General features: G+C 50.0%; 1 protein-coding gene across 3 annotated transcripts; it reads left to right on the top strand.

Annotated features, from left to right (window-relative positions):
* The first annotated feature begins 389 nt into the window (after positions 1-389).
* L3MBTL2 (L3MBTL histone methyl-lysine binding protein 2) lies at positions 390-24,031 on the top strand. Of its 3 annotated transcripts, none has more exons than XM_034775644.1 (17): positions 390-550; positions 2,566-2,842; positions 3,174-3,307; positions 3,681-3,804; positions 3,911-3,990; positions 9,075-9,192; positions 9,599-9,766; positions 11,470-11,558; positions 13,265-13,496; positions 14,540-14,619; positions 16,175-16,279; positions 18,440-18,587; positions 19,302-19,384; positions 20,115-20,349; positions 21,099-21,164; positions 22,193-22,315; positions 23,062-24,031. In XM_034775644.1, the coding sequence occupies exons 1-17, from the start codon at positions 530-532 to the stop codon at positions 23,169-23,171; spliced, it is 2,193 nt and encodes a 730-aa protein (XP_034631535.1). In that variant the 5' UTR covers positions 390-529; the 3' UTR covers positions 23,172-24,031. The 3 variants fall into 3 exon arrangements, with proteins under 3 accessions (XP_034631535.1, XP_034631544.1, XP_034631553.1); XM_034775653.1 differs by having other exon boundaries at positions 392-550; positions 9,599-9,733; XM_034775662.1 differs by lacking the exon at positions 390-550 and adding an exon at positions 881-1,053.
* The last annotated feature ends 1,138 nt before the right edge of the window (positions 24,032-25,169 follow it).

The following is a 25,169-nucleotide window of genomic DNA, read 5'->3' as shown; positions in this document are numbered from 1 at the left end:
CCCCACTGGGTAGCACCTGGCTCCCTGCGCGGGGTAACACCGGGCAGGATTCGCTGCGTGCTCCGGGGCAGGAGCGATCCCTGCTGCAGGTTCGCGCCTCCCTCCCAGCGGAGGGAGTAGACGGAAGGCGGCTCGGTCTGAGCCACGCCGCCCCGCCCAGGGCTGTAGCGAGAAAGACGCAGGCGGAAGGATGGAGCACGCCAGGAGCCACCTGCCTCAAAGGCGGGGCTGTAACCCCCCCACGCGGCCGCCTTCTGCCAAGCTACCGGGCCCTGCGAACTGCAACTCCCAGAATGCCTCGCGGCGGGAGGGACGCGTTCCCGGCTGTTTCCGGTTGTTAAGCAATCTCTCCGGGGATTGGCCCGGAGCAAGGGGCCAATAGGCTTTTCCGGTACATGGGGGACGGTGAAGCTAACGCGCTCATGGCTGGCGTGTGACGCCCTGCCGGGGGCGGGGCCTGGTCAGCAAAGGCAGCATGTGCCTGGCGGCGGCGGCGGCCTCCAGCTGTTAGCTGGGCCGGGCGGGAGCCATGGAGCAGGAGAGGGGCGAGGTGAGCGGCGGGGTCCCTGGGGGCCGGACAGGGGCCGAGAGATGCTGCAGCCTCCGATCCCTTTGCCTTCCCCGGGACCCGCCACCGGACACGGTAGCTCCCGCCTCCCCCCTCTCGCCGCGGGGCTGGCCAGGCAGGCGCTGCCCTGCGGGGCTCCGGGAGCCCTGCGCTGCAGCACGGTGGGTCTCACCCAGCGTTATAGCGCCGAGGCGCTTTGGGGCGCCGAGGCCACCTGTGGGTGAGAGGCCGCCATTCAGAGCCCTGCTCCGCCCAGGGGAGTGGCTGGGAAGCCCGCCCCATCCCCTTTGCGGCCCCTGGCCAGCCCGCCGCAGCAGGGGGTCGTACGTAGCCAGCGGGGCTTGGTAGGGATGTGGGCAGCCAGGGAAGGATCCTTCGCAGAGGGTCCCCTCGATTCTGTTTGTAAAAGGGCCTGGTTTGTGGTGCGGACCGTGCGGTAACGGGCCCCCACCTGCCTGTGGGTAGATAAGGCTCCTTCAGTTGAGGTAACGCAATCAGTGGTGCCTGGCTTTGGGGTGGGGTGTAGTCGCTGAGCCCCTGGACTTCTTCGCTGCCGGCTTTTGGCTCTGGCCCGTGCCCAGGGCTGTGAACAATATCCCGTTTTCCTGCCGCTGCCTCGGCGGGGAACTGTTCAGGTTCGATGGGAGCAGCTGGAAGCCCCCTGTTCTTTAATGGGAGTTGGATCTGTTTACACGAGGACCGAGCCTGTTTCACTGTGTCCCAGGATGTCTGGCTGCTCTTGTTTTGAGGAGGGAGGAAGAGGGAAAGCAGTATGGAGTGCAGGGATTGGAGACTGAAGGGTATCTCTTGCCCTAAAAGTTTGTTACTGCATTGCCACCTGGGAGGAGTAAAAGACTAGTGACTTTGAAGTAACCAGTCAACCTCCAGTGGGACTACTGTATTGCTGATCTTTCCTTGCTATGTGTCTCTGTGAACTGATCTCTCCTTATACCGCCACGGTGGCATTTCTGGCCTCTCCATCCTTCTGCCACCCCTCACCATGCACTACCTCATGGAGGCTGATGCTTTGCTGCAGTTGCATGATCTCTTGGGAACAACTTATCCCCTAACTTCCTTCATCCCTATCCAAAGCCCAGTTCAAACCTCCTCTTACCCTACATTCTTGCAGTCATCAACCCTTCTTGCCTTGCCTTGTTCACTGTCCCTTCACCCTCTTGCTCCTCCTTACTAACAACCCCATTGCTGTAGCAGCTTCGGGTCTGGACATAGTCATGAACAACTCATGATGAAATTAAATGTTAAACTCTTTCATTCATACAAATCTGTCTGTTCAAGGTTTAATATGTGAAAATGTGACTTGTCCTGTTTTCCTGCCACTGCGTCTGCTGAGCCAAATTCAGCCTTGACATAAGGCAGTGCAGTTGTTCCTTAGGAATTGCACCTCCTTCTTTCAGGACTGAATTTGATCCCCGAGTCCCAAGCTTTATTGGGGAATGTTGGGGTGGCATGGAATTCAGTGACTGAAGCTGAAATGTCGCCTCTGTGTTAGACATGTCAGTGCCTTGCCATGCTGCACAGAAATATCCAATGCTGCCAGTGAACAGGTTCAACTACTGGGAAGAAGAATGGATGAAGGGACATGTTCTCTACTCTTCCCCCACCCCCAACTTATTACTACCCTCTTCCTTTAATATGGCTGTAGGTCTCCTACATTCTCACTCCTGATATCCTTCCTCCACCCTCCACTTTCTGCACTTCTGTGACTGAGTTCTTCTTCTCTGGGGATACTGAGTATGATGGGTAAAACATTATAAGAGAACTCACTGAGCAGGTGGGAGTCCTCTTCCCCTCTGCCCCCCACACTCCCAAGTGAGTCGGACACACTTGCTCTTGGGTCTGCTAGATAGAATCCTTAACAGCCACACCAGGTTTCCCCTCCCGAAGCCTTGTGGGACAACCCGGCTGTGCTGAGGCTACACTTACTGCATAAGGGTATATTGAAAATGTTGGGTCTGAAGAGTTGTTCTCTCCGCTAGTTGTCTTCCTTCTGCCACAAGACGTCATCCTTGGAGCGGCTGGAGGAGGAGGACGACGAAGAGGAGGATGAAGATGATGACGACTTGGACTTGTTTGGGGGTTATGATAGCTTCCGGGGTTACAACAGCAGCATGGGCAGTGACAGCAGCTCCTGCCTGGACGAGTCTAGTGATAATGATGTGGCAGATCGTGAAGCTGGGGAGCTGCCCACCTCCCCTCTGCCGCTACATCCGCCCACTACAGGCCGATCGATGGAGGACAGTGGCTCTGAGCCAGGTACTGTATGCGCTGCATGCAACAAAGAGGCACAATAGCTGATTAGAAACCGATATGAACCCATTTGAACGCAGTACAGTGCTTCAGGATATGTCTGGTGGTTTAGCTTAATACTCCTGCCCTGGGAGTGGAACTGCCCAGTGATTTAAAAAAAAAAAAAGATTGTGTTCTATGCTCTCTGAGTTCTGTCAAGAGGCTCTCAGGGTTCGGCTGGGGCTAGTCAAATTAGTTACACTTCCCAGTGCTGTAGCATTGGTGGCCTGGGCTTGGCCCTTGCAGGGTTAATGCTGTATCCCCCAGCTCTCGTTCTGTGCATCTTCCTCTCCCCCAGCTGTGTGTGAAATGTGTGGGATCGTGGGTACAAGGGAAGCTTTCTTTTCGAAGACCAAACGCTTCTGCAGCGTCTCCTGCTCCAGGAGCTACTCCTCAAACTCCAAGAAAGCCAGCATCCTGGCAAGGCTGCAGGTGAGTGACACCCACCGGGTGGCCTTTGAAATCAAAGTGGGAGTAGCCTGTAGGGGGAAGTGTCAACCATTTGCTGATAAGCCTCTAGCAAGTGCAGTCTAGTCCTTTTTGGTGCCTCCCTTCCTTCCTTGAGGGGCACTAGGGCATGCTAAGGGTCCCACTCTCTGCATGGGTGGGAAAAGATGGGGAGGGCAGAACTGCGCTGTCTCCATGGTGTTTCTGGCTCTTCATGGCCCAGTGAGTGTAGAAGAATGTCATGACCTCTGAAATCATTCAGCCAGAGATAGGGAGGTGAGTCTGCACCTTGCCTTCAGGAACACATTATCCCTGTGCCTCTGGATCCCAACTTCCTCTTCTTTTTATGCTTCCACAGGGCAAACCACCTACAAAGAAGGCTAAAGTCCTGCACAAGGCAGCATGGTCTGCCAAAATTGGGGCATTCCTCCATTCCCAGGGGACAGGGCAACTGGCCGATGGAACGCTGACGGGCCAAGATGGTAAGTGCAGGTTGGGGTGGAGAAGAAGGAGCTGTGCATTAGACAGGCTCTGCATACTCTTCAGAACCAGCTCATCTTGATGCTCTTCTCTTGTGTCCTCCTGTAGCCCTTGTCCTGGGCTTTGACTGGGGAAAGTACCTGCAGGACCATGGTTACAAGGCTGCCCCCGTCAGCTGCTTCAAACACGTGAGTTTTCCTTATTTTCTGTGCCTTTCTGCCTGTGTGTAGTGTCATGTCACCTGGGCTTATTGGTTTCTTCCTGTGTGCATGAGGTGAGTGAGGAAGAGATTTGGAGGCCACATGGTATAGAAGAGCTTGAGATCAGACTCTGTCTCTGAGTCTTGCTGGTCATGCTGGAATCCTGTGGAGGGAAATGGGCAGGGATCTTGGTGTTATCTGAGATAGAAATGTCATGAATGGCATCAGCCATTCACAGCTGTAACCAGTTCCAGCCACAACGACTTGGGGCCTTTGGAGGTGGTGGTGGGGCATGGGAGGGAAGTGGGACTCTGTTCTCCCAAGTTGTGCTGGAGGGAACCCCAAACTTTTTAGAAATAGAAACTGTGTCTCTGTCCGTCTTCTCCCCCCCGCCCCCATCCCCACCTGAGCTGTGGGTGGGTCTTTGCACTATGCCTTTAGTTTTTCTGGTATTACTTTGTTCTTCTCACTCCATGGTCATGTCGTGGACTAGGGGAAATGGCCGTGCTATCTGCCATGCTGTCCCCTAGCATGCACATAGCACATATCACATCCAGACCCAGCACTACTGCTAGTGCACTAAGGCCATGGTCATCTGGATTAGCTTGCTTTGGGTGAAGCTAACAGCCACTGGTTCTCTGCTATGCCAGTCTCCATCAAGACAGGGCCATTGTGGATGGAGCTTGCCTGTTCTCTTAGCCCTGCTGATGCCAATGGCCTTCCCAATAATTATCCCCATCACGCTTGTCATTGCCTGTGAGATCCACATTCTGCTGTGTAAAACTTTAGTTGGCTGGAATCCACCTGTCCATACAAGTAGCATCGCACACACCATTACCACGGAGCTCTGTATTCTCACAGCGAGCAACATCATCTGCTTCTGCAACCCAGCTGATTCTATTGCCAGCATGTCTCAGAGGAGACCATCTTACAAGGTTGCTGCCACTGGCCTGAGGCTGATATATGGTCTATGATGCCTGTCTGGGGAGAGGAAGAGGTCCCTGGCCAGCTCAGCCTGGTTTAGTGTATAACTTGGCAACTGAGTTCAGACTGGCCGAGATGGACATTTCTTGGCGTGTCAGATGGTGCTGTGAGGAGATGGAGGCAGGGAAGATCTAGTATGAACGGTTCAGAACACCCTTCCACTCTGCCTGATTTGCTACTAACTAGCATGGAGACAACATGCAGTGCTTTGTTGAGGGGACTTGAAGGAGAACTCTCAGAAGGACAGTAGATCCATGGCCTAGCAGGACAAGGAGCTGGACTGGAGCTGCTGGTTGCATTTCCAGCTTTCAGGAATCCTGAAACTGGAGAAGACAGCCAAGTTGAACTGGCAGAACTAGGAATTGGGAGATATGTACAGCAGCAGGTATGCACCTTCTTACTGTTTTATGTACTGATTGGGGAAGTGGGGAGGTTGATTTCACAGGGGTGGGGGAAAGGGTCTTCTGGATGCTGTGGTTAGTGTATGTAAAAGGGCAGTTATAACCTTGCATGAGGGTGGAAATATCCCTTTTTCCCCCTTCCCTTATTCTAACAGTCTCCACCCACATGCCTCTGCAGCTCTTGCCAAATCCCTCATCAGCTCAGCTGTTTTGATTGCTCTTGTCACCTCCCAGGCTCTCTACCTGTTTGTGCCCCTCCTTCCTTTCGGCTCATAGACCACTGTTCCCAGTCAAGGTGGAAATGCCTGCATTGGCCTGCACAGGGCCTGGCTGAGCCACACTGTGTGGCTGGACTCAACTTGGCAGATCTTTGGGGAGATTGCAATGTAAAAAGTCTTTAAAAACAAGAGACTTTTTAATTGCAGGAAACTACTGGCTGGGCACAATGGCCACAACATTCATGTGAGATTATATCCGTCTGCCCCATTTGCAGTGCTGGCTGTCTAACCAGATTGCTGCCTCTATCTACCTGCAATCTCCCATCAGTCTGCCTTCCTGTTAAAAACATGGAAAACACTCAGGCATATTTTATTGGCAAAGGGGTAAGCAAACAAAATACAGCCCATAGGTTTAGGATACAATAATTGCACTGCCTATTCCCGACTGTCTGTTGACATGCAGTAAAATCCTTTACATTTATCAGACACTAATTAGTCTTGGCCCTTGGCTTTTCCCACACCTGGAACATTTTATTTGGAAAATCTCTGAGCAGGTCCTTCAATCTTGTCATCCAGTATTAGGGCAATGATAGTTTCCCTTCTCCCCCACAAAAGCTCTCTCAAAGCTTGGTCCCCTCTCATCTGTGTGAACCACGTCTCCAAACTTACCAGCTTTCTCCCTTGCTCTCTAAAATGGCTTCTTTCCCTTGATGGGAGCCCTGTAAAGAGATGGTTGGCAGGATCCTTTTTGGCCCACAGTAAGGATGGCTCACAATATGTGCTGACAGACATACCCTAGTTGAGTTAAACTAGTGCAAGCCCCATGTGTGGGCACTGCCAGTTTTAAAGTAATGTATCTGTAAGCCTGGGTTAAATGGATTTTAGGAGTGTCAACGCAGAATTGCACTGAATTAATGGAAGGTGCAATTTAAGCAGATTCAGTTTAACTGGTGCAATTTTGTGTATAGGCCAGAGATCTAAGCCACCTTTCCTAATTCAGTTAGGATCATTCCTTGCTCTTCTCCCTCTAGCCTATCAAGTAGCATCTTCACCCACCCTTATTCCTAGAAGTGATGTGTGAATACCAATGCTATGTCCTTACTTTCTTCTGAGACTAGAGATGGCATCTTGCAGGAAGGAACTAGAGTTTGAAACTGAAGTGAAATTATTACTTTTATCATGTTGGTTGGTATATTGGATGTGCTGTTGCTTTGGCTGTTAACTCTCTCTTCATTTCAGTGACCATTGCACCAGTATAGACCTCCCAGAGCAGGCTGGGAAGAAGCTGATCAGATCCACTGCGGTGAAAAGGTTCACAGACCTCGGGGACCAGAAGAAGAGCGGACAAGACGTGTTCCAGAACATGTGCCAGGGTTCTGAACTCATGTATGAGTTTGAGAAGGTGGTTAAAATGAGGCTTGCCTATGAGAGACAAGGGAAGGTTCTACGAGGAGGACAGGAAAATGAAGCAGAACTCTTTCTGGAATGAGAAGTGCAAATGGAAGAGATGGTTCCTAACGAAAACACCAAATCAACAGTCACTCAGGAGAAAATGGCTGCTACATTGACCCAACATTAGGCCTCCTGGCCAAGGCTACAGTGTAAATGTGGCTCCAACAAATCAGTCACTGTGATCTGTTGCACTGTGCTGTTATGTCTTACTCCTGCAGCTGGCCTATAGCCTTTGGTGTTCAATAAAAATATTCCTGGATAAGAGAGCCTCTGGCTGCCTTAGACAGCCCCCCTCCTCCTCTTTAATTGTAATACTGCAGTGAATTATTCCTGTTTACAATTCCCTCCCCCTACCACCTCGCTCACCTAAGCAGACGTTATATACATGCATACAAACAAGGATGTGCTCCCTCCACTCTAATGTTGCAGAACATCTCTTAATTGCAGCAGTTGGCCCATCAGTACACCCCCCCCCCATGCTTTCTGCCATAAACTTCCAAACTGTATACATGAAGGGCCTAAATCTGTCACCCTTACATTGTTTTCAGGGCAGATACTAGGCAATGGGGCTACTACCAGTGAAAGCTGCTAATCAAGGTGGCAGAGCTGAGCTCTAAGCTAAGGGGATAATGACTATACATCACTTCTGCCACTGAGGGAGGAACTGAACCCCAGTGCAGTGGAGTCCTGGTGCAAAAACTGAATTCCCACTATCCATTAGCACTTTGAAGGTGGATGCACAGAGAGCTTCTATCTCATACTTCACCATTTGCATGCAGTACTAATATAAATAACCGCTTCAAATGCAGCAGTGTGCCCTATCAGCTGCCTGTAGCTTGCGGTCAATTCTGCACCTTCGCTACATTGTTCATGGAAGTCATCTCCCTTAGTTTCACATATGTTATTCAGTAAACAGATGTTATAATTGCTATGCTTGTCCCTGTGCTGGCATTGCAGGTCAGTGGATATCTCTGCCTTGCTCTCAGCCCCCCAAAAACCCATTCTACCACCTTCCTGCTAAATATATAGCTGAAATGGCATCCTCTGAGTGGGTGTGATTAGGAAGTGGCTATGCACTTAGGATCGCACTGGGGGTGGAGACACCATTCATGTCAATATTTTACTATGGGAATAATTTTCCCTCCCTCTGGTCCATTCTTAAACTCTAGACTTTTTCTGTATTGTGGCATCATGTGCTTTGGGTGGTCTTCCTATATACGTGTTCAGGTACCTGCTATGCTGCTCCACTGGGGCTGGTGTCCCTATGAGGCAGGGCTCGCTCCTCTGATGTACTTGTGGGAGAAGAAGGGCCAAGTGAGTTCTATTGATAGCTCCTAAACTGTTTGGAAAGTGTAATACTTCAAGTCCTTCAGTGATTTCTGGCACGTTGGCCACCTTGCTCACGCACCCCTACAACACTGTACTGCCATGCATGCAGCCCATGAAATAGCAACCATGATAGTAGCACCTACTGTGGTCTTCGTGACCTCAAACTGGTGTCCAGCTGCTGGCTGATTGTCTGGGGTAGCCAGCTTCCATGGGGCAATTGCCTCTTTTTTTTCTCATGGTGATTAGCACGCTTGTCCTAATGGACTGGCACCGCAGGGTCACAGTTAGTTCACCAGAGGTATGGAAAACTCTTCTTTCTCATTCTGAAGTTTATGCAGTCACTGCTGCTTGTCCCAGAGCCAGAGAACAACTTGGTGGTGTCAGTCTTGTTATGATCTGGGCGCTAAAGCCATCTTTGGATTTCAAAGTCAATACCCCATTGGGATGAACTGAACAGTTCAGAACTTGCTGTTTCAGGGTGTGTGCAGACTTACGAAGGCAATTGTACCTCATTATGCTGGGTTCATGTTGTCATAGTTTCTCTTTACAGCCCTAAGGGCTAGAAATACCTGTAGTTTAAATGAAAGCATACATTTTGGAGCATAGCTCTGTGAGCAAGAGGCAGATTGTGTCTGCAAAATACCATTCCCTTCTCTCCTCTCCCTTCATTTCTGCCCCAATCTTGCAGGTGCCGCTGTTTGAGCAGTGGGAGGACGTGATGAAAGGGATGAAGGTGGAGGTGTTGAATAGTGATGCTGTGCTCCCCAGCCGGGTGTACTGGATCGCCTCTGTCATCCAGATCGCAGGTAGGTCTCTGAGAGGCTTATCAGGAAGTGAGAAGGATTGGCGACAATTGAGGAATGTTTAAAAGAGCTAAATCTATCTGGCCTGGCCATATGACAACTTAACGGGGCAATGGGAGCCATCCAGGGGTCTTTGAAAGGGGGAAATGCCAGGAGGGAGAAGAGTTGTTTGGGAGCAATAGATGGAACCTAAACAAAGGTAAACCGGCAGGACTCGTGGAAGGACTTTGTTGCTGCGCTCCATTAAGCTGTGCTAGTCTTCCAAGGGAAGTGCTGGAAGTCCTTTCACTTGAGTCACTGGAAGCCAATTTCCATGTAGTGCTGGAGAATGTATTGTAGGGAACAAAGTAACCAGTGCAGAGAAACTGTCAAGATTTAATGCATCTCTTCCCTCTCTCGTCTCCGGCAGGATATAGGGCGCTGTTGCGCTACGAAGGCTTTGAGAATGACTCCAGCCATGACTTCTGGTGCAACCTGGGCACAGTGGATATTCACCCCATCGGCTGGTGTGCTATCAACAGCAAAATCCTGGTACCCCCCCAGAGTGAGTGCCTGTCGGGTGCCGTGCTGAGAGGAGGTGCCAATGTTTAATTCCACATGTAGCAGTCTTGGTTTCTCTCCTAATTCAGTCTTGCGGTGTCATGTTTGTAACGCTTGGGAATGCAGATCCGCTGCTGTCTTCTGTTTATAAAGTGTTCATTTCTCTTGGTCCTCAGAAAGCAGCTCCTTGCATTGCTCTCTCTGCAACTCCCTCTGGTTGATTAGGAGTGGTGCTGGAGGGTGATGGGAACTGTGTCTATCCATCCTCAACCAGAAAGCTCACTAGAGGTGCTGGTAAAAGAGCAGAATTCTGGCACATTGAGGGGGAGAGGGGGGTTAAATGCTACTTACATAGTTTGAAATTGACATATCTTGACTTACATGTCTTACTCAGATGATTTCCATTTCCAAAGCCTATTCCAATCTCCCCCCCCCCCCCCCCCCGGCCCCTATGACCTTGGAACAATTTACCAAGGCTCGGGGTGGATTCTCCATCCCTGATCATCTTTAAATCAAGACTGGATGTTTTTCTAAACTACCTCCTTAAGGAATTATTTTGGGGAAGTTCTATGGCCTGTGTTATACATGAGGTCAGACTAGAGCAGAGGTTCTCAGCCAGGGATACGCATACCCCTGGGGGTATGCAGAGGTCTTCCAGCGGGTACATCAACTCATCTAGATATTTGCCTAGTTTTCCAAAGGCTACATAAAAAGCACTAGCAAAGTCAGTACAAACTAAAATTTCATACAGACAATGGCTTGTTTATACTGCTCTATAGTCTATACACTGAAATGTAAGTACATTTATATTCCAATTCATTTATTTTATAATTGTATGGTAAAAATGAGAAAGTCAGTAATTTGTCAGTACTAGTGTGGCTGTGACACTTTTGTATTTTTATGTCTGATTTTGTAAGCAAGTTTTTAAGTGAGGTGAAACTTGGGGTACACAAGAAAAACTTGGGGTAGTCTGGAAAGGTTGAAAGCCACTGGACTAGAGGATCATAATGGTCCCTTCTTGGCTTTGGAATCTATGAATCTATACAGCCTCATGTCCCAAATTAGGCCCTGGTCCGGCAATCATATCAGCATGGGTAGACTCTTGCTCCCAAGTGGAGCCCCTTTGAAATTAGTGGGGCCCTGCATGGATACACAGGTTCATGTGTGTCAATCCAGTTGCAGGATTGGGATCTTAGTTTGTAAGTTTTCCAAGGCACAGATCATGTCTTCTAGCTCGGTATCCCTCCTCCAACCGGCCTTTGGGTTGAGGGGATTTCCTTTTATCCATTCTAAATTTGGTGCCTTTTAATTTTCATCAAGTGCTCCCTGGTTCTTGTGTTAGGGGCTGACTGATCTCCTCTGTACCAACCACTATTCTAAATATGTATACACCTAGCACAATGGGATCCTGATAATAGAATAATAAAAGATATCCTGATAAAAGATAATAGAAAGAATAATAACAACTAATTTTCTTCTGCTTTCTATGCCAAATGGTTGCAAAGCCCCCCGAGCTCATCAGACACCTGACATTCTGCCGGTGCATAGCTGCAGTGTGGCTGTGAATGTGTGAGTGGAAAAACTAGTGATCATTGGTGTATCTGAATGGGAAGAACATCTTGAATTTAGACCGGCAGTTCCTGGAAAGGAGGGAAGGGGTCAAATGCATTGTTAACTTTGTGCCCTCATGAAGGTGCAACGGACATGTAACATGAACTGTTATTCTCTGTTCCTGCACAGCCATCCACGCCAAGTACACAGACTGGAGGGGGTACCTCATGAAGAGGCTGGTGGGAGCAAGGACCATCCCTGTGGATTTCCACATCAAGGTAAAGGGGAAGGTTCTACCATCCATCCAGCTCACAGAGGGAGATACAGCACTGTGGGGGGAGTCTCTCTCTCTTTCTTGGTTCAAACTCTGTTCACCTCTCCTGTTGCTCATTGGCACTGGGAGGGAGAACAAGTATAGTGCAGGGTGGGGGAGGGCATTTTCCTTTAAGGGCCGCCTGACATACCTGGAAAGTAGGACAGAATGCTCCTTTGGCAGTGCGGGTTCTTTGACCCAGTCAGCCTGATTGTTTCTCTTTCAGGACAGGGCTTAAAAGGATGTTCTTAAACAGTTGAGGCCCAAATATTGGTGGGGGTTTTGTTTTCCTTTGTGCGTGCGCACACAAGCAAATCCTGTTAAATGTGAATTGTTTTATTTCAGTGAATGAGCTGTTTGTTTTGAACAGAAACATTCTTCTTCACTTTTGGAAGCACAGCAACATGCTGGGGAATGAGAGAAAGACCAAACTGACTAGACTAGCGTCACTGGCTCTCCTGAAATGCACAGAGTCAGTAGACTGGATGTGAAAAGTCATTTAAATCTTGACAGTTCGGCAGATTTTTTTAATAATCTGAAGGGATGTTAGTAGATGCGACTCCAGTCAGTCGAGCGAGAAGGCAGGCTCCCCCTGCTGGCAAGTTTTGAAAAGTTTCTTTCTAAATTTCTGATGGGGAAAATAATACCATGAAATGGCAGGCAGAAAAAGAACTTGACGGGATTCACTTATCTGCAGAATCCAGGGTAGTCAGGGACATTGAACTGGAGACACTGAACTAGAGTCTCCCATGGTTTCTGAGGCGGTTGTGATTACAATGAAGCTGTTTGTTCATGTGATAATCTGTCAGACCCACTGAGCCGTGGTGTAGACAAGCTCTGGGGAGAGTTGCCACTGACTAAGGGGAGAGTTGGCAGTGAAGTGCTAGAGAGAGACTGGAATGTTACCGTGTCCAAGGCGTTTCCAACAGAAATACTCTTTCTCCTCATGCCCAAGTCTGGAGAAAAACTTCTACAAGGCACATGTGGGGTTGTGGCCCCATAGAGATGTTGCTAACGTGCGCTTTGCCACATGGCACTAGATCTCCCTGCTCTCTGAGCCCCTGGGCTCTGATATACCTACTTTATAAATGCCTTTGAACGTTCTCAAGGATAGGTTGGGTTGGGCCTGATCAAAATTTGGGAGTCCCCCAAAGGAAAAGCCAAGGTGATGCGGGTGACTCAGTATGAAGTCCCTTAGTTAGTCTGTACAAGTGCTCCAGGATAGTGGTGGGATTGGAGGGTGTTGCTGGAGGTTCGGTCTTTCTAGGAAGTGTGAAACAAAGGGCTTGATCCCATACCCCTTGAAGTCAATTGAGAGACTGCAATAAGTTTCTGACCTGAGGTGTCTATGGAAGACCTTTTGGACACCTTCACCGGAAGTGAGGTGTGAGCCCCCTTGCCCTGGCCCAGTTTGGGTTGAAGCAGTTGCATTCTGCCAAACTATAATTATCACAGGGATTTCATTAGGACTGGTTATTCAGCCCTTCTTATCCCCAGTTGTGCAGCGGCATGGTCTCAGAATGGCTGCTGTGTCCCTCCCTCGAGGTGTCTGTTCCTCCCAGCGCTGACGTGCAGCCAAGTGACCAGTGTGCATGTGGAGAGGGTCATGTTGTATAAAGCGTTTGGGGATGAAGGGCTCTGAGAGATCCTGTTTGTTTGTTGTCCTCGCAGATGGCGGAGAACATGAAGTACCCATTCCGTCAGGGCATGCGGGTGGAGGTAGTGGACAAGACCCAAGTGTCTCGGACGCGCATGGCGGTAGTGGACACGGTGATTGGTGGCCGGCTGAGGCTCCTCTATGAGGATGGGGATAGCGATGATGACTTCTGGTGCCATATGTGGAGCACTCTGATCCACCCAGTGGGCTGGTCACGTAGGGTGGGTCACAACATCAAGAAGACAGGTACAAATCCATGTGGCCTTTCTCGGGACTCTCCCAGCCTGCTGTCTATTGGTTGGTCCCAGGGAGACACTGACACAAGATTAAAGTTGACCCTAGTCCTGGGTTTTCATGGAATGGTTCTGATTCTGACACGGCCATCCCGTGTCCTGCAAGCTGGGCCAGCTGTGATAAAATCACAGCACCTGCTTCTAGCCGTAGCAGACCAGTGGTTCTGTCTGCCCATGTAACCTGCTCTCTAGTATCCATTATGAGATGTTGCAGAGGCCAAACAACCCAGTGTAATGCACCTGGCCAATGCTCTGCTGCATGTCAGCGGTACAAGTGTAATTTCTTATTCGATTCCTCAAGAGGCAGTCAGTTTTTCCCCCTGAAGTGTGAGTACGCTGTACCTTTATGTTAGCCTGCATAGTTACAGATGGTATTAATGGCTATACATTTATTGAGCCTTATGTGACAAAGCTTGCTGGCCCCTTTAAGAGCAGGTGACGTTAGGTCACCTCTTTCTGGGGCTTGGCCTTTTAAGGAGAGGAATTTGTGGGCAATATAGTTCCCCAGGGGAGTCCAGAGACCAAGAGGCATCATATGATCTTGGACTACTCTTCCCATCAGTTCCTAGAATTCTTTTCATTATTATTAAGAGGCAGGCTAGCAGCACCCACTCCTAAAGGGGCCAGCATGCTTTGTTATGCTTTAAAAAAGAAATCCAAGTTCAGCGTAGGTGTCCTTCCCTTTCTCCTGCTGACCCCCCCAGAGCACATCTCCGCCTGGTTATCATATATTGTGTATAGAAGTTTATATCCGTGATAAATCTACCATCCTGTGAGTTCAAGGGGCCCTTTATTTCCATAATACAGGATATAGTAATACAAAGGGACTGATGCATTTTCCCTTTGTAATTTTGAACATCCCCTTCCAGCCCCCTCTGACTACCTGGTGCCTTCCGGTTTCTTATCACTGCTGACCTCTGACCTTAGCAGGGCTCCCCCTCTGTCACAGGAGATCTCTCATTTCTGCTTCTCCTTCTTGTTTCTCTTCCCCGGCAGAAGAAAAGCGCAGTGACATGGCGAACCATCCCACCTTCCGGAAGATCTACTGTGATGCCGTCCCCTACCTCTTCAAGAAGGTAGGAGAGCTCAGCCCTCGCGCCTTGAGACTGCCACAGCAAAGAGGGGTGTTAGCGAAGGAGCAGGAGGACCCAGAGGCGGATTGAGTAAATGGGTTTCTTTATTGCGGTACTTGTTCCCCTTGACCCAGTTGTCGAGTAAGCACTGGAATAGTTACAGCACACTCCTTTTATCTAAGTTAGTATGTAAATACTTACATTCACTACAATGCCCCCAAAACCCTTATTGAGTAATATGAATGCCCATATAGTGAATATTAATAGCTATATACTGAATATAATTATCCCAACCCCTGTTTACTGTTTACAGCATTAAGCATATTCTACAGACATTTTATCTTGAAGATACATTTTTTTTGCAGTAATTGCAGCCAAAAGTTCCCTTAATCAGCAGTTCTTAGGGAAGGGAGGACGGGGCCATGACCCCGAGCTGGTTTATGTAGCTGGGAAATGAAGGGAGGGGGAGATAACCCTGCTTTGCACAAAGAGTATCCCTTAGATCCCCACAGTCCTTATGCAGCTGCAATGCTTATCAATCCTTAACAAGCAGAAGGGAAGGGAGAGGGGTAGCACTTTATCAAGTTCAGAAACTGTGCCTGCCCGTGCCTCTACTCCCTAATACCATGTCAGCACACAAGCGGTTTCCCAGGTCTCTACTTAACCCTTACATATCCCAACAAGGGGGTGATGGGGGAAGCTTTGCCAGGAGATGGTGGGACCCATCCCGCACTTCCGCACTGCTCTTTGGACTCTAACTCATGTAGATGCTGAGCGCTCTTCCCCCGCGCGGCAGCAGAGCAATGTCTGGCCCACAGAACTCAGCACGGTGGGCTTGTTTGGGGCTGGGATGAGGGGATTCACTTGCCCTGAGGCTTTGCTTGATGTTGGGGATGTGGGGGCTTGGAGCTGGAATGGGGGATGTTTGAGGATGGGGTGGGGGAGGTGGTCAGGAGCCGGAGAGGATGTTTGCTCATTCAAGGTCAGGATGGAGGGACTCGAGGATGCAGGCAGGACTAGGAACTTGGGTGAGGAGTAGTGAGAGGCTCGGTTGGGGACAGGGCTTGCGCGGGGGTCCGGAGGGAGGTGTTCCTGCACTTAGATCAGGGGGTGGATGCACAGTAGTCTTCAGCCAAGGGTGGAAGGGAATGCTAACACGAGGGAGGTCTGAGGGAGGTCAGGTCAGAGGCTTGTGTGCTACAGAGGCTGGGCTGGAAGAAAGGGCTTGCTCCATGGGAGGCTTGTTGGCTCTGGCTTGGGGATGGCATTGGGGTGGCTGGCTCTTTGATTGATTTATTGATTGATTTATGGGGGTTTCTCTTTGTTCCATTGGGCTTAGTTTGCCTCTGTTTTAGAATCAAATTAGCACCTTCCCCCCCTTTTTTCCCCCCCCCCCATCGTGTTTCAGTCATTTGGTTTTCTGCTTTAGGGCAACCTTTCCTTCCCCTTCTTCCACCCTGCTGTGCGCCTCTGGGTCTTTGAATCCCCTTTGCACTCAGAGACGGGCCATGGTCCTGACGGTGACTCCCAGTTTGTCTTTTCCCCGCGGTCTGTTTAGGTGCGGGCTGTTTACGCTGAGGGTGGCTGGTTCGAGGAAGGCATGAAATTGGAAGCTATTGACCCCCTGAATCTGGGCAACATCTGCGTGGCTACTGTGTGCAAGGTAACCTGGGCTGAGAGGGGACAGAGCCTACGGCATTGCTTAGCAACACCCAGTCGAAGCCTGTGACATCCGAGCCTCTGCTCAGCATCCTTAGAGGGCAGGACGAGGTAGGGGGCCTGTCTGGGGCTTGTGAGAGAGGAGTCAGGGCTCCTGTTTTGGGAGGGTTCTGGGGAGTGAAGCAGCAGGGAAGGAGGTTGGGTTGGGGCACTTGTTCAGGGGCCAGCAGACTGCCAGGGGCTTCAGCAGTGGGGGCACTCAAGGCCGGGGGCAGTTTACAGATGTGTATATGCTGCCTGAGGACAATTGGACTTGCTGCAGCTGGTTGAGTTTCTTGCCAGTGCAGCACATGTGCTATGCACTTCTCCCACATCCTCTGCCCCTGGATAATCAGAAGGGAGGATCTGCTTTCCCGGAAGACCTCAGCAGCTCCTGGAGGGTGTCAGCAAAGGGTACAGAGCATGGCTTTGAGGAGTAAGGGATGCAGGGAATGTTAGGGGGAAGGGCTGTGTGTATTCCTACATTCTGCATGGCCTGGCTTCCCAGTCTTGCTTTTTCTCTCATCACTCCCCGCTCCCTGTGGAGCGCCTTGCATCACTTAGCAGGGCGATGGGCATTATGATCACAGGGAGCCTTTTCCGTCTCTAGACTCTGTAGTCAACTTTGCATAACTTGAGAGGCAGCATTACCAGGGGTTTCCAGTTCTCTCCCAGAAAATCATTGTCTCCTCGCACAACCCAGAGGGGAGGGACTCAAAGCAAAAGGTTGACTAGAACTTACAGGAGGGCTCTTTATTTGTCCAGAAATGTTCCCCTGAAGCCGTGTCTGGCGCGAGCCATTTTGAGGGATTGGAGCTGTGGGAACGAATAGGCGACTTTAACTCCTGCATCATGTATGCCTGCTATATTTTATAGGCTAAGCAGGGTCAGGCCTGGTTGGTGATTGGATGGGGACTCCCAAGGCACAGAGTGGTGTGGTGAGACAATGGGTTGTGCTGTTCCCTCTTGAGTCAGTAGTGAACCAGTGACCCATCACTGCCTCGAGGGGGCTCCGAGCTGCTGGAGGAGGCACTGTCCTTTGAGATGGAAAACTGAGCTCCTGACCATTTAAGGTTATGGCACTTTTCACAAGAGCGTTGACATCAGCCCTGTGTGCCTGTCAAATTCCATTCCAGGTCACTAGGTCCTGTTGACTAAACTCCTGCTGCAGTTTCAGCTGGAGAAGCTCCCACTCCCCCATCTGTGATACAACATTTCAGTGTATTGCTGTGCATTGTTTAGCACCTACCATGCTCCACCCCAGAGGTGGCTGCATTTCACTAGCGAGGGTATGATCCTCCGATAGCCAAACCATAGAGGCCTTGGGGATCTTTCAGGATGAAAGGCTTTAGAGACAACAAGAAGTCTGGTGGCACCTTAAAGACTAACAGATTTATTTGGGCATAAGCTTGGAGAGCAGGGAGTTACTTCACAAGTGGAGAACCAGTGTTGACAGGGCCAATTCAATCAGGGTGGATGTAGTCCACTCCCAATAATAGATGAGGAGGTGTCAATTCCAGGAGAGGAAAAGCTGCTTCTGTAGTGAGCCAGCCACTCCCAGTCCCTATTCAAGCCCAGATTAATGGTGTTGAATTTGCAAATGAATTTTAGTTCTGCTGTTTCTCTTTGAAGTCTGTTTCTGAAGTTTTTTTGTTCAATGATAGTGACTTTTAAATCTGTAATAGAATGACCAGGGAGATTGAAGTGTTCACTTACTGGCTTGTGTATGTTACCATTCCTGATGTCCGATTTGTGTCCATTTATTCTTTTGCGGAGGGACTGTCCGGTTTGGCCAATGTACATGGCAGAGGGGCATTGCTGGCACATGATGGCATATATGACATTAGTGGATGTGCAGGGCTCATTCACCTGCACATCCACTAATGTCATATATCAGTCATGTGTCAGTATATAATGCCTGCATCTGTAACTTTCACTCTATGCATCCGAAGAAGTGAGGTTTTTACTCACGAAAGCTTATGCCCAAATAAATCTGTTAGTCTTTAAGGTGCCACCAGACTTCTTGTTGTTTTTGTAGATACAGACTAACACGGCTACCCCCTGATACTTGAGGCTTTAGAGCAAGCTGAGCTGCTCTTCTCATGCCCTCCCCTTGTGTTGTCAGGTCCTGCTGGATGGTTATCTCATGATCGGCATTGATGGGGCAGCATCTGCAGATGGCTCTGATTGGTTCTGTTACCATGCCTCCTCACATGCCATCTTCCCTGTCAACTTCTGCCAGAAGAACAACATCGACCTGACCCCTCCAAAAGGTGAGACTCTGAAACCTCCTACCCCCACCCCGAACTCTGAGGTCCCTGGGCTACACCGCTCCTTAGGGCACATGATGACTTGAATGTGGCTCGGACTGACCAAAATTGTGGGGCCCAGGCCTGCTTGCTTCTTTTTTGAAGAGTCAGGGTTGGTGAGGTTGCAACAGCTGATCCATTCGAACTGGCCTTACTCTCACGTCTTGCTCCAAAGAGTGTTTAGTATTTGATGGCTCCTAATCTGAAATAAAATGGAAGTCTGATCTGAACTTGCCTTCTCTATCACTGCCAGCGGATTCTAGACCCCCTGGGTTGTCTGATCCAGAAAATGAGGGTCTCTTCCTGCTTTCAACACTGCCCTTGACATTCCTGGTGGCAGGAGAGAGATCATGCCTAGTAATGTGTTTAAAGTCCATTTCCTCCTGCATGTGGTGATTGACAGGGGCTGTTTAATTTCCGCTGAGTCCCTGTTGGATAGATGTTTGTCCATGTCTCAAAGCTATTGTACCGCTTGATGCTGTTCCCAATCTGTGCTCAGCAAGGGAGTCCCGGACTGCTGTGCATTGGCAGAGCGGTGCAGTTCCTCTTACCTTCCTTTGAGCTGCATCCTGGAAGTGCCAGGGGGATAGTTGTGCAGCCTTGTGAGCTACTGCTCCTTCCTTGCACACTCTCTCTTTCTGCCGGCTCTTACTCCCTGTGACCTTTCTACTTTTGCAGGGTATGATGCAAAGAATTTCAATTGGACAAGTTACCTGGACAAGACCAAATCAAAAGCCGTGCCAGTGCGGCTCTTCAACATGGTGAGTGCTGGCTGGGAGGGGGGCAAGGCAGACACACCAGCTTGGATCCAGCATGCTGGCAGGAGCAAACGCACCATGGGTGTTTTGAACTGAGCTGTTCTGGGAGGTTTCGCTCCTGTCAGTGGATGTGTCCTGAGTTCTTTCCCATAGGCTCCATGAGGATGGCACTTGGTGGCTGGTGATGACAGCGGGTGCTGTCTTGCTCTGAATTTCATAATGCAATGAGCTTTTGATTAGGGCGACTTGCATTTTTTTAAAGCCCACACGGGTCTCCAAGCTCATCACAGATTGTCCATACAGGGATCAGTCTCTGCACTGAAATGCAGCCCTCTCTGGGAGGGGGAGGCAGGAGTCATTCCACACCAGCAAAATGGCATGATGGTGTCATGGGACAGTGCCACACCTGTCTCACTTCCTCGGTCCCCATGACTATGCTGGCTCACGGGGCTCAGTCAGACGTCCTTCGAACCCTGCAGAGCTGTACCCCCTGGTTTAGCATCTGACATCTCTGTGGTCAGGCTGAGCTTCGCTGGGGATTGGGCCTGTTTGTATGGGGGCAGCTGAAGTCCCCCGTAGGTATCCTGATATGGACTTTGTTGAGAGACACCAAAGAGGCATCACTGTGCTCTGTCTCCTTTTCCTGAACTACAGGCATAATCACACCGGTGTATTTGCATTAGGACTTGGGATTGGCCTGGATGTGACTGGGTTGGGTTTTTCCTCTTCCCAGGACTGCCCAAACCATGGCTTCAAGGCCGGCATGAAGCTGGAAGCAGTGGATTTGATGGAGCCCCGACTCATCTGCGTGGCCACCGTAAAGCGTGTGGTCCACCGCCTCCTCAGCATCCACTTTGACGGCTGGGACAGCGAGTATGACCAGTGGGTGGACTGTGAGTCACCAGATATCTATGCTGTAGGCTGGTGTGAGCTCACAGGCTACCAGCTGCAGCCACCAGTGGCCCCAGGTTGGTGAACACTGATTGGTTCTTCTGCCCCGATTGTGGTGACGCTGAATTTGGTGGCAGGTTTCTGACCCACTGCTTTGTATGTCCTGCTCTTCTGTGACTTGTGGGGAAGATAAACCGTCTCCCTTGTCCCACATGGACTCCATACACCCCTCACCCCCTCTCTCAGCCTGGCTCACTCACTGACCAGAGGAACCAGATCTGCGTGGTGAGGAGAGAAGATCGGCAGTTTGAGGTGGATTTTAGTCTCCCTTGTTTTCCGTCCCATCAACCAATGGGGGATTGCTCCTGCTGAAATGGGGCATCACACGAGCACTTCCATGCCCCCTTCTAGCTGTACTCTCCCTCTTTCCTTACCCCACCCAACCTTGCAGCAGGTGCAGCTCTACCCCCCTCCCTTTCCCAGGCCCTGTGATGACACGGGTGTCACTCCTCTCTTCAACTAGCAGGGGCTGCCACTGCTACACTTCAGATACCTTCCTTTCTTCCATCCCAGAATCGCTAGCCTCATCCCTGCACTACCCCATCTTCCCTGGTGTATCACTGTGCCCCCAGCTATGCCCAGCCTGTCATGCTCACCTCACATCCATACACCTAGCAGCACCACTATAGCCAGCTCTTCCCTCTGCTTTTGTGGCAGGCTGGCTCAGGGAGAGGGAGTGGGTCTTGTATCTGCCTTATAACGTGGCATTCCAGTTATCTGCTGGTGATGGAGCCCAGCTTTCATTTCCCTCTTGTCTTGATGACAGAGCCCACGACGCCAGTGAAGGTCAAGGAGGTGCCGAAGAAGAAGAAGAAACCCTATGGAAAGAAAAGTGAGTGACAGTTTGATTAGCCCCGCCTCCACAGCGCCCTCCTTTTCCCCCATTGGCTGGAAACTGTTAAAAGAACCCTCTCAGGTGTGACTCTCCGCAGGCAGGAGAGGGGCCTTTTCTGACTCTGGATACACTTGGCCCAGTGTGTGTTTATAGCTTCATTATTCCTCTTTGCATCTTGTCATGCTGCTGTTGCTGAGGAGAGACCTGGGCACTGTGTGGGGGGAGGATGCTAAGCTGTGTCTGTTGGCTCCATCATAGACTAGGACTGCCTGCCTCTTGAGAACGTTCATCGGCAACGTGCAGCTTCCCCGTTGTCCTTAGAATGACGGGGAGCCCGGTCTGGGTAGCTGGGATCAGTCCATGATGTGAGCTTCTAACAATTAGTGTTAGGGGTTGAGGATGGTTATGGTGATGGACCAGAAGCTAATGGGCTCAGACCATGTTGTGTGTGTGAGAGAGAGAGAGCGAGCACCTAAAATCAACAACCCCACGGTGCTAGGTGCTGTACAAACATAGTAAATGACATTTCCTGTCCCTCAGAGTTTATATTCGCCATAATGTCCTAACTAACATTATACAGACACCAAATACAGGGTCACCCCTGCCAGTTTTTCAGGATCTAGGCCCTGAGCATTAAGCAAAGCACTTACTGAGCTCAGTGGGCCTGCTGAGGTGCTTAAGTGCTTTGCTGAACCAGAGCCTTAATGTGTAAGAACTTGCAGCTCCATATTTAGGATGATGGGAAGAGTGGTTATAGCCATCTTCCACTGTCTCTCTTCGGAGTGCGTTTACTTGGAGTGCGGGGAGTTAACCCCTGCAGACGCTCCCCACCACTTCAGAGCGAGCAGCGACTTGGGAGTGTGTCTGATTGGGAGAAATATCATGACCTTCCAGCCAATCAGAATGCATTTTGCTGGTCAAGTGTGCTTAGCCCCGCCCTGTGACGCCTCTGTGCCGGGGAGGTTGAACACGGTGTTTAGTAAAAGGACAGATTTCCCCAACACTCTTTATTCTTCTTTGTTAAGGGAAAAAGATGTCTGCCAAAACCCGGTCCCTCAAGCAGGCAGCCAAGAAACCAGCTGGCCCAAAAGCAAAGCGAGAAGCAAAAGCTGCAAGCAAGGCCTTACTGGAGCCAGCACCTGATGAGAGTAAGGAGAGGGAGTCGCTCCAGCCTGCAGCTCCTCCCCTACATGCTGGGTGCCATTAGCAATCCTGTGGCGTGCTCCCCTTCCTAGCAGACGTGGCATGGGGTCCCTATGGCCTGGGCTGGGGAGACAGCACAGCCAAGACTTAACTGTCTTCCACAGAAAGGGTTCTGGGGGGTTGCATAACTCCATGGCAACGAAAGCCGAGGGTTAGCGCAGCCCCAGCATACACAGAGCAGCCTCTAAACAAAGGAACTGACTGCTGCATAATGTTGTGAGCAGCTGTATGTGAGACACGCCTCGCTGCTGGGTCCCTCATCGGCCTCCGCAGGTCCCAGTTGGGGGGCGATGCGTTTCTGACTGTGTGAGAGAGGGAGAATTTCTCCCCAGAGAAAGGTCCCAGAATATGACAGCTGCTTCTGGAGGCTGACTGGCCCTGTTTAGTCCCAGAACAGGTACAGCACCCATAGCATGGGCTTCCCCTGACCTGGAGGCCTGAGATGGGAGGTCACTCTGTGTTCTGTTCCCATCTTGGTCTCTGCTGAGGCTGCCAGTAAGAGGGGCCAATTGGGCTGGTATTTGTATGTGATGTGGGCACCTGCTCGCTGGGAAATGGGACTGATGGGACCCCCAAAGCATTTGTCACTGGGTGTCCGTATGAACAGAGTGGGCCCCTTGGAGCTGTTGACACCAACTGTTAATGAAGCTTTCTGGGTGGACTGATTTATCCTCTTTCCGTTTCTCAATAGTTATCACTGTGCAAGTGAAAGAGGAAACTATCGACCCGTCATCAGTGGAATTCGGAGCCCCAGAGCTTCCCATTCTGATAAGCAGCATAAAGCAGGAGGTAGAGGACTAATCCCTGCTCCCTTGGGTGGGACCTCCTGGCCTTGAGCAGGGATGTGCACTGCACTCTGGGGAAGCCCCAAGTAAAGCTGTGCAGGAGACAAGAAGGGGCGTCGTTCCTTAGGGCTGGGCACTCCCCAAATGTGTCAAAACTCCCTTTTGTCCTTGCCAAAGAACAACTCCCAGTGCCTGCAAGCTCCATTTTTTGTGGGGGGTTAAACCCCAGGTCACAGCTTCCAGAAAAGGCACCAAACTTTGAGAGCAATACAGCCCAGACTTAGCTGATGGGCTGGCATCTGAGGGTGGATTTCTGAGTCTGGGAAATCCTATTAGCCCACAGACATGACTCTTTCTGAGCGCTGTCGGAAGCTGCTGCTGCATGTGGGGAATGCTAGCATTTCAGGCTGGTGTCTGGAGCCTGCAAACTGTGATCTGAGGAGCATCGAAATTACAGAATCACAACCACTGTGTGCGGTCTCAGGGGGAGCAAGTAAGTCAGAAACATGGCTGCTGTCGCTAGGGGAACCACCATGATGTGCTGCTCATCCCTCTCTCCCATCCTCTCTGGGACATGGACATGGAACCAAAGAGGGCTCTAGAGAGCAGCTGGGAAATGGAGGAGATAGAAAACAAGTTACAGCAGGGAATCTCTCTCTTGGTTTTACTCATAAATTAATTTTTTCACCTGCTGTGAGATGAGCTAAATCTTATCCAGCCCAGAAGAAGACAGCAGGGTATTTATGTTGGCTCTTTTCCCCACTCCAAGACGCACAATACTGCTGGATGATTATTATATTTTTACAATCCCAGAGTAAATTCCACTAATGAAATGTAGTGTAATGCTCTGTAAATAAAATGTAATAGAAGGTCAAAGACTTGCCGCCTGGTTTCGGGAACTGCAAAATGCCTGCGCTGATCAAGAGGTGAGAGGGGAAGTCTGAACACGAAAGCAATAAGGAGGGTGTGGGTGTGGTGGTTGTATTGTAGCCCTCAGGTACCCACCTCTGTTTGTAAGATCTGCAAAGAGCAAGTGCCAGCTGCTAGCAACATGGCACAGTAGGGGAGGCTCCTTGTCAGCTGCTCTGGTAGAATTACTTTCTAGGACTCTGCAAGGGTCCCCAAGTCAAGTCCTCAATCATGGTAACATGAAGGATGTGCATGTACTCCCAGCAAATGGAGCCGCCAGCTAGGATGGAGTGTGTGTAGGGGAGGTGAACTTTGCCTGGCACCAGTTGGCACAGAAGTGTTTGTTCTTGTGGCGTTAGTCTGTCCCCCACCCATGCTGAGCTCTGACTTTCATACAAGCCGATGCTCAGATGTGCAGTAATAGATGTTCTAGCTCCTTTGTCGAGTTAATTTTTTTTCAGGGGGTTCTGGCTTTTTCCTTCCATTGCTGCTTTCCTTAAGCTGTCAAGTAACTTTAAACCCCCAAATACTTAATATTTATATAACTGCTTTCCTGGAAATTGTTCCTAATTTTAATAAAATACTTTTCATGTAAAAAAATTTCTCTGTTCCCCCAATGTGTGGGGAAACCAAACAGCAGCAACACTGGGCTAGCGCGTAAGAATGGGCCAGTGAAACTGGTCAATTTCACTTTTGTTTTACAATCTAGTTTGATAAGTGAAATGTAAAAGGCAAAAATTCTGTCAGTGGTGATTAACATGCTACATTTTAAACATTCTTTTATTTTTAATTCTCTGAAGGTGTCAGTGATACAGGTAAGAACAGTTTGCTCTCATGTCATTTAAGTATATGATACAGGAGAATAAGATAGTGGAGAATACTGTTTCAACGTGATTTTTACTTCCACTTAGAGTCCTTAGATGCTGTTGAATCATCTCTAAGGTTCCCTTTTCTGCTCTGGGGGCAGGGCATTTTGGAGTGTTTTGCTGTTCCTTGTGCCCTCACAAGCTGGCTGTTCAGTGTCTGACACAGGAAGCGGTGGTTGGAATGGCAGGACCCCACATCCTGACTTAGGCCCTGCCTACACTAGAAATAAAGGTTGTGA

Source organism: Trachemys scripta, chromosome 1, assembly GCF_013100865.1.
Source record: "Trachemys scripta elegans isolate TJP31775 chromosome 1, CAS_Tse_1.0, whole genome shotgun sequence".
Classification (NCBI taxonomy): domain Eukaryota; kingdom Metazoa; phylum Chordata; order Testudines; family Emydidae; genus Trachemys; species Trachemys scripta.
The sequence above is the reverse complement of the archived record's forward strand: the minus strand, read 5'-3'. Positions and strand labels throughout refer to the sequence as shown.